We start from the raw sequence: 16,728 nt of genomic DNA, 5'->3' as shown, positions 1-16,728 counted from the left end.
CAGTCGGATGCTGTGGGTGAAATCACGCCCCCTTCACTGCCCCTGCTCCGTGTGGGCTTTTCCTGCTCTGACACTCCACCACCTACGGGAAGTAAGCAGTAGTAGTACAGAACCAGAGGGGATGGAGTAAAAGCAAATAAACATGGATCCCGCAGAAGAAAAGACGAGCAAAGCGGTCGATGTTTACCGCGACACATGGGTCCGCTTCCTCGGTATGTGACTTTTTTGTATTTAACATTGAGTTATTTGTGTATGAACCTGAACACACCGCTGTGTGCGACCCTGGAGCTGAGCGCTAGCTACCTAGCTAACACAGGCTCACCACTCTTTTAAACTTCTATTTATAGCCGAACCTGAAGGACATTTAGTCTCCACAGGACACAACGGACGTCCAAGAATAGTCTTGAATGTCTTGCTGTGTTTCCTTCAACCGGTTGAGTGTTGTCTGTGTGGCTCCAGTCTTGTCTCATTTGCAGGTAGTTGTTAAGGAAGTCGACGCAGTGACTAATAAAACCACGAAGAAACGCCCGTAGATATGAGACTGAACACTCACACCTTAGTGATCCAGCTCAGTGTCTGTTCTCCTCTCACTGGTTAATCAACGAGCCCCTGTCTGTACAGTGAAGGGCATCAAACATCCTGCAGCACTGTACACGACTTCAATCCACTGTTCCCCCCCCCTATCACCTCTGATACTTTACAGTCACTTTATATCCCTCATAAAATCAGAAGCTGCCATCATTAATCCTGCATGTGTGCTGCAATCTTAAAACATCTTCCTGCTGTCGTTTTGTGTTGTTTGAATGATGTTGGTGTGAGTATGAGCCATGCACAGGAGCAGAACTCAGTGTATACTACTTCAAATTACATCTAGATAAAGTAAACTAATAAAGTTTTCACATCAGACAATATCACGATAAACATGACGTTAAGGTTATTGGGCTTTTAAGACAGATGTTTGCTCCTATGTGAAAGTTGTGATTGTTCTTTAAGGATCAGATCAATTATTTGTAATACCTCCTTCATTGTGTATTAGCAAATTTATTGTACTTTTGTTATATTCCCACAATTATACAGCGATAATCATTGATTGTTTTCTTGCCCAGCCGTCAGGAGAGCAGAAGAATTTTCCTACAATCGTTGTGTATAAGCTACTTGAATAATTTAGGTGTCAATTTGAGCCAATGTTTTTCATCCGCTGTCCCATTGTATTTGTGATTGGGGGCTGCAGTGTACTTTTACTTTTTAGCTTCAGACACAAGTATTTCATAATAATAACAAGTCTGCATATTTTGGATACAGTGGATTCCCCCGATGTCTCTGCAAGTCACACAGATTAGATTATTTTTACCAACATGGAGAAACTCTAATAGTGGTTACGCAACAAGGACAGGATTTAACCAGAAATGTGGCTGCTTTGATTTCTGTACCATCTGTCCTGTTCCTGATGCGTTTACTACTTTTCATGTGACGGCTCAGGCATTGACCATTGAAGTAGGTCTTTTTAGCAGCCTAACATAGTATATATTAGTGGGTCCACTAGCTCAATGGTGCACATTTGTAGATCAAAGTGTTTTAGTAGTAATATACAGTAGGGTAATTGTGATTTTACTAACATTAGAGCAGAGATAGGAATGTGTGATGTCCTCATAGATAACAGCTTCTTTCAAGCTCACCAGGTTACACTTGAAATCCCATGTTGCTAAATGCTACAGCCGAAAATGTGAGCTGTAGATCAGAGACTGGATTTAGCTGCTGAGCACAGTTGTCTGTCACTTTCTGTGAACAATCTCTCGTCCTATCACCCCTGCATGTCTCACTGTCCACTGGGTAAATGTCGAATCACTACAGGTAATCTGAACCCTTTGCTCACGTATGCTAACATTGTATTATGCCAGGGCAAGGTGTAATTTATTATTAACTAAATGCCCAGCTGGAACATAATCTTATCTAAACTTCGCCTGCTGTCACACTATCATACAAATGGAACTTTTATCACATTGTACTCACGAGTGCTTCTGTAGCTCCTGATCCAAGAGTTTACTGTTCATTCGTGGTTTAAGTATAAAATCCTTTGCCAGCTTTTCAGTATTTATCAGTATTTAGGGATATGAACAACAGCTAATGTTTTTCCAGCTGAATTCTGTGAATTCTTACTTCATTTGTCCTATAACTATTTGTTTGATTCAAACACCGAATTATTTTTTATTCAATCTTTTATATATCGCTGCCCATAAAATCCAAACAGGGGGACTTAAAGTAGTCAGTGTTACTTAATCCAGTAATAAAGAGGAGTAATAAAGTAATAAAGAGGATTCATGTACTAAATCTCGATTTGATTGCCTTAAGTGGAGAATAAAGATGATGTATGTGACGTTTTTATTATCGAAGTCCAACTCCAAACCGAGAAGCTGCTCTTTGACACCCAGTGATTGAGATGATGAATCGTCACCAGGCTTCATTTAATTGACTGAGGTGTTCTTGCCTGTCACACAAGCGTTTTCTTCAGTTCAGGTAGACCAGTAAAGTGCTTGCATCCTGCAGAACCACTATAAAGAGACGCTCCACAGCAGCAGAATTTGACTCTACCATGCTCTGCTGGTTCTGTCACCAGTGAACCAAAGATAATGCTCCCTGTGTGACTGCAGTTCATTTTATCTGTGATTTACATACGTACTGTGGTGTATGGCACAAGTGACTTTGTAATTAGAGATCAAGGACATTTAAGTCGTCCCACCTTTGAATGGATATAGCTTCATTTTCCAAAGGTCTATAGGTCTCTTGTATATTTCAGGATACAGGGGCTGGAAGCTGGGGAATGTAATGCTGAAAATACAGGTCTTACAACTTCACATATAAAATCTATTTGTCCGAGTGCCCTTACATGCGACACTAAGAGGGTTCAATTCTCACCTTCATTTCTGTATCTATGTCCACAGGTTATGCCAATGAGGTTGGGGAGGCCTTTCGGGCTCTGGTGCCAGTGAGTCTGGTGCGGGGCAGCTATGCTGTGGCCACTGTGTACGTTACTGCTGACGCTGTGGACAAAGGGAAGAAGGCAGCTCTGGTAAGATAGGGCTGTTTGTGTTAATGACCGGTATGGTCACATTATTATTGCTGTTATAAACAAAGCTTTTGTCAACATTATCTTTGATGACTGGCTCCATCAAGTTGAGCTGCTACAAAAGGTAGATTCATTGGTTTATTAATTATGAATGCTTTTGGTGAATTTTTATGTAGAAGTGCCAAACTGTTCCTGGTTCCAGCAAATGTCAGGATTTAAAGTTTGTCTTCGTCATTTATGGTAGAAAATGTAAGATCTCAAGGTTTTGGACTGTTGGTTGAATAGAAAAATATATTTGTATGCAGTTTTTAGACTGAGGGAAAATATAATAAGTGTTTGCACGTAATTGAGAAACATAATTGGCAGATTAATCAATAGAGATATAAATTATTATTGTTACATTCAGCCCAAGTGGCAAGATGAAAGAATTGGAGACATTAAAGAGAGACCATAGTCTAATCTTTATCATTTTTTTCATTCAGATTAAGTAAGAAAAAAAACCTGTCTTTGGTTGAACTGCTACTGTTTTTGTAGTTAAAATAGAAACCGGGTCCCTAAATAAACAGGCTAGAAGAAAGAAAGTAGCAACTTTTGTCCAAATCAGTATTAAATTATTACATTAATTTGTGTATCCACTATATTTAATTTAGCTGAAAATAGATTAGTATCAAACAATCAGAAATCAGGCTTCAGATCAGATGAGATTGATGTAACATTTGTTATAAATAGATGAACCGTTGGGAAAAGGTTCACTTGATCTTTCAGTAGTGATCCTCTGCCATTGGGTTGTTTGTTACTGATACAGTTTCAGTGAGCGTTGTAATCGGACCTGATTGTAGAAGCTATTCCTACTCTCATTACTGATCCTCCATCTGTTCCTAAAGGCCCACGGGGAGAACCCAGGCAAGACGACACGGATAGCCGCAGCAGTGGTGGACACGTTTGTGTGGCAGGCCCTCGCCTCTGTGATCATCCCGGGCTTCACCATTAACCGCGTGTGTGCCACATCGCTCTACCTGCTGGGCAGAACCACCAAGTTGCCTCTGTCAGTCCGCAAGTGGACCACCACAGCTATCGGCCTCTCCACCATCCCCTTCATCATCACTCCTATAGACAGGTTGGCACAAGTTGTGTCTGTGTTTCTGCTTGTATATGTATTGTGTACATGGATTATGTAGGTGGGTGGAGGCTTTAACTTTAAGGGTGAGGCTGCTTGCAGATGGTGAACAGTTTGAGCTGAAATTGCTGCAGATTCTAATGTTTAACTGTGGTATTAATTTTATTGCTGTATATAGTATGTAATATTAAATATAATAATAAATAAAAAAGTATATACAAATTTGTTTATCAAAAGTAAAGATGTCTGCATTAAAAATAATGCAAAGTAGTGTTTTAAATGCATTTATATTTACAGGAAAAGATGCCATATATTAGGGCTTTTCAATACTTGTCAATGTCAGTGCAACTACTTTTGAGATTTGTTTTAATTAGAGAGCTGGTTTAAATTTTTTTTTATTTTTTTTTTTTACATATATTGTAACATTGCTGGAAGTTTCAAATCTTCTGTGTCATCACAATATTTCCACTCTGTACCCTGCAGGTCAGTGGATTTCCTGCTGGATTCCAGCCTCCGGAAAGTCTACAATGCGGGAGAGAAACACGAATAAGGAAGGAACCTCGCTGGAAACACTGTCCCCTTCCTGAGCGGAGACCGGTCCAGTGTTCACAGACCTGTGCTGATTATCCAACACTGTGAAGCAGTAAAGATGTGTACAGAAGGATTTCATGGAGAGAGATTTCACAGTTAGTCAAAGACATATAATAAATATATTTCTGAATTATATAAAAAAAAAAGTTGTAGCAGTTTAGTTGTTAAAAGTGAAATCCTGCTTTGTGAAATGTCCCTCTAGGGATCCTTAGCTTTAACCTCTCAGGGCAATCTGGGTAGCAACACCAAAACAAGTTTTAAAAGGAATGTACCATTATGAAAAAATAATTCTTCTTCTTTTTGACAGAGCAAAGAGAGACACTGCTTATATGAAAATACTTCAGCAGGGTCACAGTGTAGCGTTCTATTCCTATCACCGTGAATACTGCCTCCGAGGTTGCCCTGAGCTGTTTCTCTGCCTGGCAGAGCCTCACCTCATGAGATTAATTACAAACCAGCCATATTCAGAGATACTGTAAACATCCAGCCAAAAAGCCAGTTTGCAATGATGTCCCTCTTTATCTTCTCCCAGTATAACTTTGTCATAGTTTTTTTTTCTTCTTTGTGTTTTTTGGAATTGTTGTTTTTTCCAATGCACTTTTCCATTGTTTGATTCTACCATATTGTTGGTCACGGGAGCCAAGATTTGCACTGGGAACATTGTTTTACACCACGATAACGGTCCATATGATTCTATATACAGTAGAATAGTGTAATATATGGTTATATTAATGTAAGAGTACTTGTTGGACCATCAGGTAGTAATAACTAAACCATTAGTTTAGAAAGTTTGTTATCAGACAGTAATGGTGTAGTAATACTGTGACATTTTGTTGTGTGAAAACATTATAAATCTCTGTTTAGTGTATGTTAGATTTACTCTTACATGCATCATGACACAGTGTGGCCCAGCTGGCTGCAGATTATTATTAGACAATATGGTGTTGAGCACACAGTTGGGTTTAATTACATCAGAGAAAAAGATTAAAGCTAGGCTTGGTAATTATTGAAATACTCGCAAAAGAGCAGGCCAAAACAAAATTGAACCGATACACCCCAGCCCCTCCCATCGGCCCTCTCGTCAAAGGTACCCCCCCAAAACACATGAATTGCTCACTAACGTCTGGCTTTCGGTCGGTCAGTGATAGACAAGAACGCCAGCCAATCATTTCATGCCGTCAGAGTGAAAGGAGGTCTTTATTACAGTTTGGCGAGCGCCACAGACACCAGCTTTCTACATACTTCTTTATTTGTTGATGGCCATCGGGACGTTAAGAGGATTTCAACAAATACGATGAAGTGTTTCAGAAACAACTTACCAACCCTACCTTTAACCCATGAGCTGTTTAAGTGTCATACAAATAATCTGAATAGGTTTTTCTGCCTTGATGCAGAAAACTCCTCTTGTATAAGCACATTAAATTTAGCGTTGCACTCCTCAAATACTTGTGAGGGTCAGTGTATTTCTATGCAGGGGATGGTTTAAGGGGTTTCTTTAGTAATAAACACATACTGTATGTATATTATTGCCACTGCTTTTCTTTGAGGAGCCAGATAATAAACTGTATCTCATGCTGAACTATGCAACAGGAAATAAGGCATTAGTGTACATACATGAGCTTTGCAAATTAAAAGAGATTTGGTAAATCAGTTTCATAACGTTTGAATGAGCTGTCGATTTAAGACAAAAGAGGAACAAATTGGGAATCTCTGTTATCCATTTCCTTTTGTGTCACTATACACCAGTGTACCATTTAAGCAATAACTTTAGTTTATTGTGTTGCACCATATTCTCTTTGCTATGAAGGATGTGGTTGTCTGGCATGGAGGGAGATATGCTGACAGAGATGATTGTGAAAACTGGGGATGCACCAGTTGCCATTATTTCTACATGCTGGTACTGTTTCACTCTTGCAACCTATTTAACAGTATTTAATAATCACATCAGGTCACAAGGCCATTTAAGCAGTGATTATGTTTTTTTTATTGGCTTTTTAAGTGATTTAAACACGTGTCCTCAGGGTTCCAGTGTATGTAGCATTGGATATTATCACCCACTTAACCTTTGTCATGTCAATTAGATTTGTCTTAGCAGAAAAAGCACAGGTATGTGTACTAAAGGCTCCAGTATCAACACCTTGAAGGTTCAGTGTGTAAGATTAAGGTGACAGGGATCTATTGGCAGAAATTGAACAAAAAATAATCCTGGTGATGTTTTCACTAGTGTGTGATCATTCTAAATTGTGCGAATTGTTTTCATTACCCTAGAATGGGCCCTTTATATTTAAATATTTTATATTTACATCGGGAGCGGGTCCTCTGTACGGAGGCTGCCATGTTTTTTACAGTTTACAAACTACAAACTAAACACCTTTTGTTGAGTTCTTATGACAACTGAAGGCTTTGAAGGGGAGGGCGAGGTGAGGGGTGTTCAGCTGCAACTTCACCACTAGATGTCACTAAATTATACACACTGAACCTTCAATGGATTATTGGTTATTTGTTGAACATTTGCTTTTTCTGCTGTGATATGTCAACACTCCACTGAAGAAAAGCATATTGTAAAAACATTTCAGATTTTACATAACTTCACTGTATTTTTATTGTTTCGGTTTACTTTTTTGGAACATTTTATTTTTGACGTTTTCATATGTGGTCGTGTGTTCGGAAGTGGGTTTTTATGAGTCACATTTTCACTCTCGCCCGGGTAAAAAAGTATCTAACCTCATGCTCAGTTGTTCACACAAGATGGTGTGAGCTGCTGTTAAATGCTTCGTGCTCTACAGCCGACACCAAAATATTCAGCAATCCTCATGTTCTGTAGTAACTTCTAAGACACTGGAGAAAAACAACTTGTAAATCTGTCATGAAATAAATTATGTAATGACAGAAACATCCTGATTTATGTGTCATTAATCAGCTGCAACACAATTTCCTGTCAAGCTCCTGTAAAGTTTATTTTTTCTGTGCTTATTATGGCAATCATCTTGCAGTTACAGTACAAGTACTGACAACCTGTAAGTCACAGCTTTGGGGAAACCATGAGTGACAACTCCTATTCGGCAACGTTTTTCTCGTCAACACCGTCTGCATGAAGTGCTCCAAAAAGAAACACCTCACTTTAGTGTGATTTCAAAGGCACAACCTCCTCCCTGAGCGCCACACACCGCCACTTTAAGACGAAAGGTGTAATTCTCTGGAAGGTTAAACCAATGAAATGGGAGCACTCAAATTGTGCTCGGGCCTTGAGATCCTCCAGAGTCGAGTCCAGTCATTGATCCTGATTGAGTCAGGAGGCCACAGCTGATCTCACTTCTACAGATGAGGTGCCCACATAAAAGAAAGGAAAGACATCCATCAGTGGCTACAGTCATGTTTGTGCTTAACCTTGTGTTCTTGGCTCTTCTGGCTGCGTCATCTGGTCAGTCAGGTAAGAAAAGCCTGTTTATCTTGTGTTAGATGAAGGTTTGATCATTGTGGCAGAATACACTGCACACGGTTCCCTTTGTATCATCCTCCTGACATATAAACGTTTCCAGGCGTTCATCAATACATCCCAGACATATGGATTGGCGCTGATGATCCTCTTCAGTTTGACTACTCAGATGTATCGTCTATGGAGGAGAGTTCATGGCCTGACATACCAGCAGGAGTGGCTGACCAAATGCTGGTAGAGGACCAAACCTTGCTCACTAATCCAGAGCTGCATGCTGTTGAGGAACAAGGTGGGCATCATACTTGATCGGATCATGAATTACATTCGTTGACTACACACACTGAGTACTGTTTTGTTTCTCGTTAGCCTCAGATGAAGAAGAGTCAGTGGTGTGGAAAATCAGCCTGATGGTCACCATCCTGCTGGTGTCCATCGTGGGATGTCTGAGCATGGCCTACTACCTGTGCGTCTGGAGGGGAGGCAGGATTTACTACCAGCGTCAGAAGCAGCTCGTCGCGTAAATACAAATAAAAGTTAACTTTGTGTAGAAGTAAGCTTCAAGGTGTCTCATTTCTCAATTTATTACCTCCGCCAAGGTAATATTTAGAAGATTGATATCTGAGTGTCTGCAATTTGTTACAGCTTGTTTGAATAGGGGGACTACAGGACCTTGGTGGGATGCACTATTTAAAGTTACAATGGATTATTTTAACAATGGAAATATTATTCTCATCAGTACTGCGTGAATAAATATGTGACAGTTGCTTGCTTTTGCTGTCATTAAAAAAATTCATCTGTTAGAATAGATGTGTATGATAAGTGCAGCAGGTTCTTCTGTAATTTATTTTTGATTTGAAAAGACGACCTGCTCGAGCATGTCTAAATGTTAAAACCATTTGCCTCATAACATCAGTTTCAGTTGTGGCTGTTACTGATTTTAAATGGATACAGACTTCTTAAAAATACACACTGAATTCCTAGTGAGAGTCTTGATGTCAAATTGTTTTTTTGACAAGAGCTTCAATTTGGTTAAGGAAAATGTGTTTGTTTGTGTGCATATTCTCTGTTTAGTAGTTTAAGTTTGTAGCCTCCTACTTGTGTATAAAATAAGACAAGTTATATTGTACCCAGGTATGTTATGGAATATTGATTTTTGTTTTATTACCTGATTTGGCAAACGGATGGCAATTTTAATTTGTATTGTCATCAATGTATATATGCTTTTCAAAATGAAGCCCTTCTCCACAGGTGCAAGTATGGGTATAGTGGTTCATAATGCTTGTGGATGAAGATGCACTGAAGGCCTTTAACTCAGTGTTTTCCATTGAAGGTTAAAAGAGATGGCTGTTTTAGTTTAATCCACACTATGGAATAACTTTTAGTCAGTTGCTGTTATGGCCACTAGAGGTCATCCCTAACATTGTGTTCGTGCCATGCTCCACATTTGCAACACTACAGCAATGCTCAGTAGTGAGCCTGATAGTGCACTGTACAGCAGGTTCACTATTTCTGTTACCAGCAAATTCACTGACTCACTCATTGAGTAATATGTCAATCACTCAAACTTCAGGCCCCAGTTCATTAGTCTTTATCTGAGAGCTTAACTTTAATAATGATAAATATTTGAAAGTGACACTTTAATCATTTAAGATATAGTGGATCTCTGTAATATGTTTGTGTAGGTGTTAGAAACGGCACATTCTTTTGTTGGATTTAAGTTGCCCAAACTTGTTGAGCATATAGACAGCTCATTGTTTAAATAATATGCCTGAAGGTAGTTTACATCATGCCTTGATAAATTCTTTCAGTGATGAATCAGCTTTTTCATTCACACACTGAGTCGTCCTCACTGAAGCTCCCCTCACTTTGCAAACTCAAGGACGTGCTGTTGTTTTTGCTGCCTTCAGCAAACCTTTTCCTCTTCACAAGACTTCATCAGAATCATGGCATGGCCGCCAGACTGTTGGCGATACCGGTGCCTACTGTAAAGAGTAATGTTTTAATTTCAGAGTCAAGCAAGCGGGCTCGGATCAACCCACAAACATTTATAAGTCCCCCTCGAGCAATATCAGGTGGCATTAGGGGGCCCAAGGAGACAAAAAGCTGATGAATTGAATTAATCTCCCCTCCCATGATGGATGGGCCTGTTCACAGGGGGTTGGAAAATGGGAGCATTGTTCATCTGTCACTCCGATTGCCATGTCCCTCTATGATTTGTGCCCGGGTTGTGAAGGCCACAAGTGGCCAAAAGACCTCCCTCTCTCCTTGTCACTTGTCTCAGTGCTTTGCTTCTTTTTTTCAAGGAATTCCCAGCCTTTGAGTTGCTCCCACCCCCACGGCCCTCGTTGATATCCATACAGCCAGATGCAAAGAAAAACAAGCCCTCACTCAGGAGGAGCAAACATAAAAAAAAGTTTATCTACAGTTTGGGCTGCATGGCAACTTTCAGTGTTTGCATATCAGACAGAATTTAGACACAAATCCTGTTATATATCCACATAAGTGCACGTAGGCTTATAGGCTTCACTGCGCACACACTGCAACTCAACTGTTGACAAAGTGTGTGTGTGATTACATTACAAAACATAATTAAATAAAACTGGTAATATATTTGCTCTAATATTACATGGAATTATGTTTTCCATGTAACACAAATGTGAATTTTTAACTGATGATTACACATTAATTTAATACAAAATTAATCAAAAGGAAAAAAGTATAGTTCAAGTAGTTCAAGGCAATATTGAAATAATTTGAGCTTATATTTGTTATTCTGTTCCATTTAATTGTGACCCCAGAACACAAAAGAGTCATGCAATCTGAAATTTATTTTCATAATGTCTGCTCTAATCCACTTTTCTGTTAAAAGTTCTCTTAACTGTCAGGTCCATATAAGTACAAAGTGAATGAGCTTGTTTTTTGTTTTTTAAATAGACCTCTCACTTGAGTTTCCTTGTTTGGGCTCAATTCTCGCAAATATTATTTTATTTGACCTCGTGTGTTTAGTCATAGATTAACATGTGAACCTTTCTGCAGCCCAACATCTAATAATAACAAATAAACTGTAATCCATTGTTGGTAACAAGGGCCGCTTAACTTTATGATTCTTCTTCTGTCTCTGCCTAAAGATGCAGAAAATAAACCTGTAAATTTGAGGGGACATCATCTTGCTTCTTCGCATTCTTTGGTCTCAAGCACCTGTTCCTTAAAACACACCTGACCCACGAAAGAAACCGTGGCTTAAAGTCGATTAAGTAAGAAAACCACTCTGTCACTCAGTAGAGTAAATTCCTTCGCCAAGGCCCAACAGTCCCCTGACAAAACCACATTTAGAATGACTAGATCCAGATTTTTGTTTGGATCTGTACCAAATTGCAAATAGTCATAGATTTCAGTCCCCAAAACATGCTGGATTTTATTCACCAGGATCCATTAATTATAATTAATTATTTTATAACTATCACCTCATCCCTCCAAAAGATTTCATGGGAATCTGTTCTGTTGTTTTTGCGTAATCCTGCTGATACACAAACAAACAACCTCCTTGGTGGAGGAGGGTTTCTTCATTGCTTTTGTGCCGTGTGTGGATTCCAAGTTGAGATCTACTTAGTTACTCCACTACTCTACTTGACTATGTAGCACATGCTGCACGAGAGCGGGGGATACTGGAGGTGACTTTATGAAAAGTACGGCAGGTGAATAGGAGAAAAGTAAGTGTCCCTGGTGAATACTGTCTGGGTGAGGGCTGCATACCAGACTGATGTGGGCCACGGATGCAGAAGTCCTCTGGGCCTGAGGTGCATGCTGGGATAGAATCCATCACTCCCCACCAATCAGTAGCTTGTGTTCCTATGAGTAAAAGCCTCAAAACCTCAGCTGTTGATTTATAAACGTGTACGTTCCTGTTAAAAAAATGTGGATTTGATTCCATTCTTTCATAAGATAAAATGGAAGACTGAGCAAACCCCCCCCCAGTAAACAAACAAACAAACAAACAAACAAATAACAGGAAATGATCAGAAACTGTCTTTAGCAACAGGCAAAGGCTATAATATCAATGTTATTACAGTAATAGTGGTGACTAAACTGCCATCTCTCTCTTTCTCTCTCTCACACACACACACATTTACAGACACGCACTCCCTCCTTCATGAAGGACTATGTCTGTGGAAAGGCCACTTTAAGGGCACTAACTGAAATGTTTAATGCTCACCGGTCGATTTATTGAGGTCAGCACGAGGCTACGTTTTGAAAGAACAGACGAGCGGGGCTATGTTTAGATTGATTTTCATGAATGGTTTTATGCTGTGAGCAGGAGGAGAAACAAAAGACAATCGTGGCACATCAAATCATGCCACAATAGAAATAAGGCAAGGAAACAAAAAACAGGAAAAAAATGAAGGGCAAAGCCGGAGCTGTGTCACTGAGCATTAGACTAATAAATATCAGTTTCTGTCTCCGAGACATGAAAACAAAGAGCATGGAGAATTCTGCTGGATTATTCTCTGATGTTGATTTGATCAAGCTCTTTACTGTTGACAGGGGGTAAAATTAGCACATAATTGGTGTTGTACAGTTGGAGATTTATTTTGAAATACTAGATTTAGGAAATAAAGGCAAGCGTTATATCCATTCAATAAATCCAAACTGGTTAAAACAAAAGGATGATAAATACGATATCCATTCCATTATCTAATCCGCTTAACCTTTGACTTTCACTACAGGGTCTGGAGCCAATCCCAGCAGACACTGGGTGAGGGGGGGTACACCCTGGACAAGTTGCCAGAGAAACGCATGGCCAACATAGAGAGACAAACGACGCCCCTCAAGCTGAGATTGGAACCTGAAACTTTCTTGCTCTGAGGTGCTGCACCACATAAACACAATTTTGATGGCAAAAATGCAAGTGAAAAAAGTCGAAAGATACAGACAATTAGGTTTAATAGATTGATAAATTACAATATACCCTTATACAGTCAGAACCTCCATCCCCTGAGTGTAAGAAATAAGATCCTTTATATTGATGACATAATGGCAGGATTGTGATGCTTGTGGATCAATATTCCTCTTTAAAGATTGAAGGCAAACACTGGTGTTAGATCCCACCAAGAAAGTGTCAGTGGTGAAGCGATGATTCTTGATTTGACAGTGTACAGTGATAGAGGCCGTGTGCTCTGAATGGGGGCCTCTCTCTCTCTCTCTCTCTCTCTCTCTCTCTCTCTCTCTCTCTCTTTGTGAAATGAATTAGGAGAATGTGAAAACTGAGCAGACCTTCAGCAATACATTATGCATGAGGAGCTTGAAGGCTCCTAGTGAATTCTGTTCAGGTGGCATCAGAGGGTGCAGCCAAGTGGAAATGCTGGCTGGTCACTTAAAGCACACTATCTGTGGTAATCTTTCTACATGAAAGCGCCGCACACGGCTTGGGCTATATTCTTCCACTCGCAGGTTGAAATGTGCAACTCAACCATGTTTCTATAGTGGCCACTGAGGAGGTTTACTGGGGCAACGGGGGATTAAAGGCCTCGCTCTAACCTTCAGGCTGTCTCCTACGCTGCATAACTTTAAGCTTCTATTTGCAATTTAAATTAAAATCCATATTTTGTTTACCAACTTGCTCTTGATTTACTGGTCACAGTGTATCTGTGGTAATCATCCCTGTCTGCAGCGTGAGAGGAGCCTCGCAGCAGACACATCATCTGTGAGTTTGACAGCTTGACATAATTCCACAATCAGATAACCCACCTAATGATTCCTCATCCTCTGTTGTTATGAGATAACATCTAATTTCCCATCTCTCAAGTCATCTTACAAAGACATTGTCTGCTCATTGTGAAATCAATATGCTGTGGAAACACCATTACAACAGTCCTCACGGTGCTGGAGTGAATCACTCGCATTCGCAGGCTCACACACACACACACACACAGAGGTACACACAAACACACTGTCACCTCCAGCGTGTCCTTCGTTATAACAAGGCGCCCAAAAAGAGTACTCAGCGTGATTAAATTATGCTTCACACAAGAGCAAAACCAGTATCAGGATGAATTATACTGGGTGTAGTGGGCTCACGGGGGAGAGAGAATCATGGTCGGTGCAGCGTCTCAGCCTGCAGACAGACAGGCCATTTGTAGCCAAGTACAGCGGCATCACAAGGTTATTGAGATATTAAAATGTATGATACCAGATTTTAGAGTAAATGAGCAAATCAGAATTTACTGTTGAGGCAATGTGTTTAGTTAATCAACTCAAAATTATTCATTATAGAAAGAAGAATATTCCCTATCCACACGCTGCTATCTTGCACTGGGGATGTCTGCCGGAGTCTGTGCAGTGGTGATGAGGGAGCGGAGACGTGGCAGAGAAGTCCTGCTCCACCAATCACGAGGCGGTCTGAACTGTCAATCACGAAGTTTCACTCGGTTTTATAGCATCAAATAGTCAAACTCATGAAACATGGCACACTTGAACAAACATCAGTATAAGAACTATATCTAAAATGACAGAAACTATTTTTAATGTATGTATTTTGACTTTTTAGTTTGGTCCATGTCCCATCTATTAACATGGAGGAAGCACAATCTATGTCCTGTACTGCAGCCAACCACCAGAGGGTGATCAAGATGTTTTGCAGTCACTGTATATTGTTTGACATGGTTTCAGGTAGCAGGTCATAAACCAAAGTGATGGCGGTGGTGATGGTGCGACGTGAACCATTATGGTTAAAAATTGTTACAATGAAATCCTCTGGAGACCAAGAATAAATGAAATGTCTAAATCCATCCACTATTTGTTGGGATGTATCAGTGATGATTAAAACATGTTGATGGGACTATAGAAGCAAAATAAGGGGATTGCCATTGTCACTCGGGTTCATCCACTGGGGATCATGAATGTCTGTGCACACTTAAGTGCTGGTCCATCTGATAATTGTCTAGATTTTCTAGATATTTCAGGCATGGACCGACCGACTGAATGACAGGCCGACACTGTCATTGCTGAAAACCTCCTTGTCTTGAACAACATCATCATTTGTTGGTTTTTATCATCGGAAATTAAATATGATGTTGGACTGAATTTTACTGACCCCATCCTGGGCTCTGGAAACTTGTGATTGTAATTGTTCCATTATCTTCTGCAATAGTATAGACTCATTGATTACCTGTAAATATAATGAACAGATTTAGTCTATAATAAAAAATTAAATCGTCAGTTGTGGCTCCAATTTCAGGAAAAGAAAATAATCCAGTCTTGTTGGCGAGTGAATGGGGACAAAGAAAGCGGATAAGTGCAAACAGACAGAAGCATATTCATGGCAACAAACACAAAGAGAGTTACAGTGGAGATACAGTAAAGTGACAGCGAAACTCAGACGGTATCTTATATGAGCAAAAGTAGAAGTGGACCGGGCCGTTAAAAAACAACAACAATGAGCTGATGACAGTCTGAGAGGAGTTAGACCTGCAGACATGCTGTGATTTAAAGTCTCTCTCTCTCCCTCTCTCTCTCTCTGGCACGGCTATAATTTTCCTGGGTGGAATGATGGATGAGGCCGTGTCAGCCCATGTTCATTATAATGCACACCATCTATTCTTCTCAGCCAGACTCTCCGCGCTCCAGGAAATGCCAGAGAGGTATTGGAGCCGCGAACAGAGGAGAAACTCTCATCTGATTTTATGGAGAGAATTTGCTGCTAGGTGTGTGTTAACTTAGCGCACGGTGATCCATCAATCACTAATGAAGATACTGCGAGCTACTGCTTGTTCTTAAGAAAAACACGTTCCTCTGTGGGTATGAGCGATAAACACCCTTCCATGCCTGTGCGAGCATAATCCCCTGCAATATACGCGTCCTAAATTAATAATGAGCACTCCAACAGTTATCCATATGCAAAACATGTGGAGAGACATGTAGAAGAAGTGTTTATCATCACGGCGTACTTACAATGTTTTAAAGGCCCTGAAATCAAATTCTGACAATGAGCAATGGGATGGTATGCACAATTTTCTGCCAACTTTGGAACAACTCAGGTTTTAAGGTTAGAAAAAGGTGCTGTCAGATATGTGTGTCCACTATTCAGGGTTTAGCATCATTTCCTCTTCTAAAGAGATTATGTTTTTAGTAGCATTTGTCTGTTTAACAGGATTAAGCAAAAACTACTGAAACAATTTTCTTGAAACTTGGTAGAAGGGTCTGTTATGTGCCAAGGAAGAGGAATCGATAAAGAAGCAGCTACAAGCTAGTTGAGACAAGTAATTAAACTAAACGTGGTTGCACCATTAATACTTAAGATGAGCTCATGAGTAGACTGTAACATTTAGTATGTAAATTACTCTACAGGAAACATCTGTGGCCATGTCAGATAAAAAAATAATCAAATATGTAAACAGGAAGTCGCTGTAACATCATAAACTGTGATGCTAAACTTTAAAGAATAAGAGCTTTAAGATGTCATATTGAACTCAACTTTCAATCACTTGGTATGAAAAATACAAATTAACATGAGTAGGAAATTAT

General features: G+C 39.8%; 1 protein-coding gene across 1 annotated transcript; it reads left to right on the top strand.

Moving 5' to 3' along the window:
- The first annotated feature begins 59 nt into the window (after positions 1 to 59).
- On the top strand, positions 60 to 7,667 carry mtfp1 (mitochondrial fission process 1). Its single transcript, XM_035185150.2, has 4 exons — positions 60 to 212; positions 2,940 to 3,067; positions 3,949 to 4,181; positions 4,665 to 7,667. Exons 1-4 carry the CDS (start codon positions 143 to 145, stop codon positions 4,729 to 4,731), a joined length of 498 nt encoding a protein of 165 aa, XP_035041041.1. The 5' UTR covers positions 60 to 142; the 3' UTR covers positions 4,732 to 7,667.
- The last annotated feature ends 9,061 nt before the right edge of the window (positions 7,668 to 16,728 follow it).

This window comes from Hippoglossus stenolepis, chromosome 18, assembly GCF_022539355.2.
Source record: "Hippoglossus stenolepis isolate QCI-W04-F060 chromosome 18, HSTE1.2, whole genome shotgun sequence".
NCBI lineage: Eukaryota > Metazoa > Chordata > Actinopteri > Pleuronectiformes > Pleuronectidae > Hippoglossus > Hippoglossus stenolepis.
Note: the sequence above shows the minus strand (reverse complement) of the source record. Positions and strands in the feature narration are given on the sequence as shown.

What these genes read in the sequence shown, in the direction of transcription:
- mtfp1 (XM_035185150.2), top strand. Translation starts at nt 143, where the DNA reads ATGGATCCCGCAGAAGAAAAGACGAGCAAAGCGGTCGATGTTTACCGC. An exon ending in CACATGGGTCCGCTTCCTCG is followed by an intron (nt 213 to 2,939) that starts GTATGTGACTTT and finishes CTATGTCCACAG; the next exon opens with GTTATGCCAATGAGGTTGGG. An exon ending in ATCATCACTCCTATAGACAG is followed by an intron (nt 4,182 to 4,664) that starts GTTGGCACAAGT and finishes TGTACCCTGCAG; the next exon opens with GTCAGTGGATTTCCTGCTGG.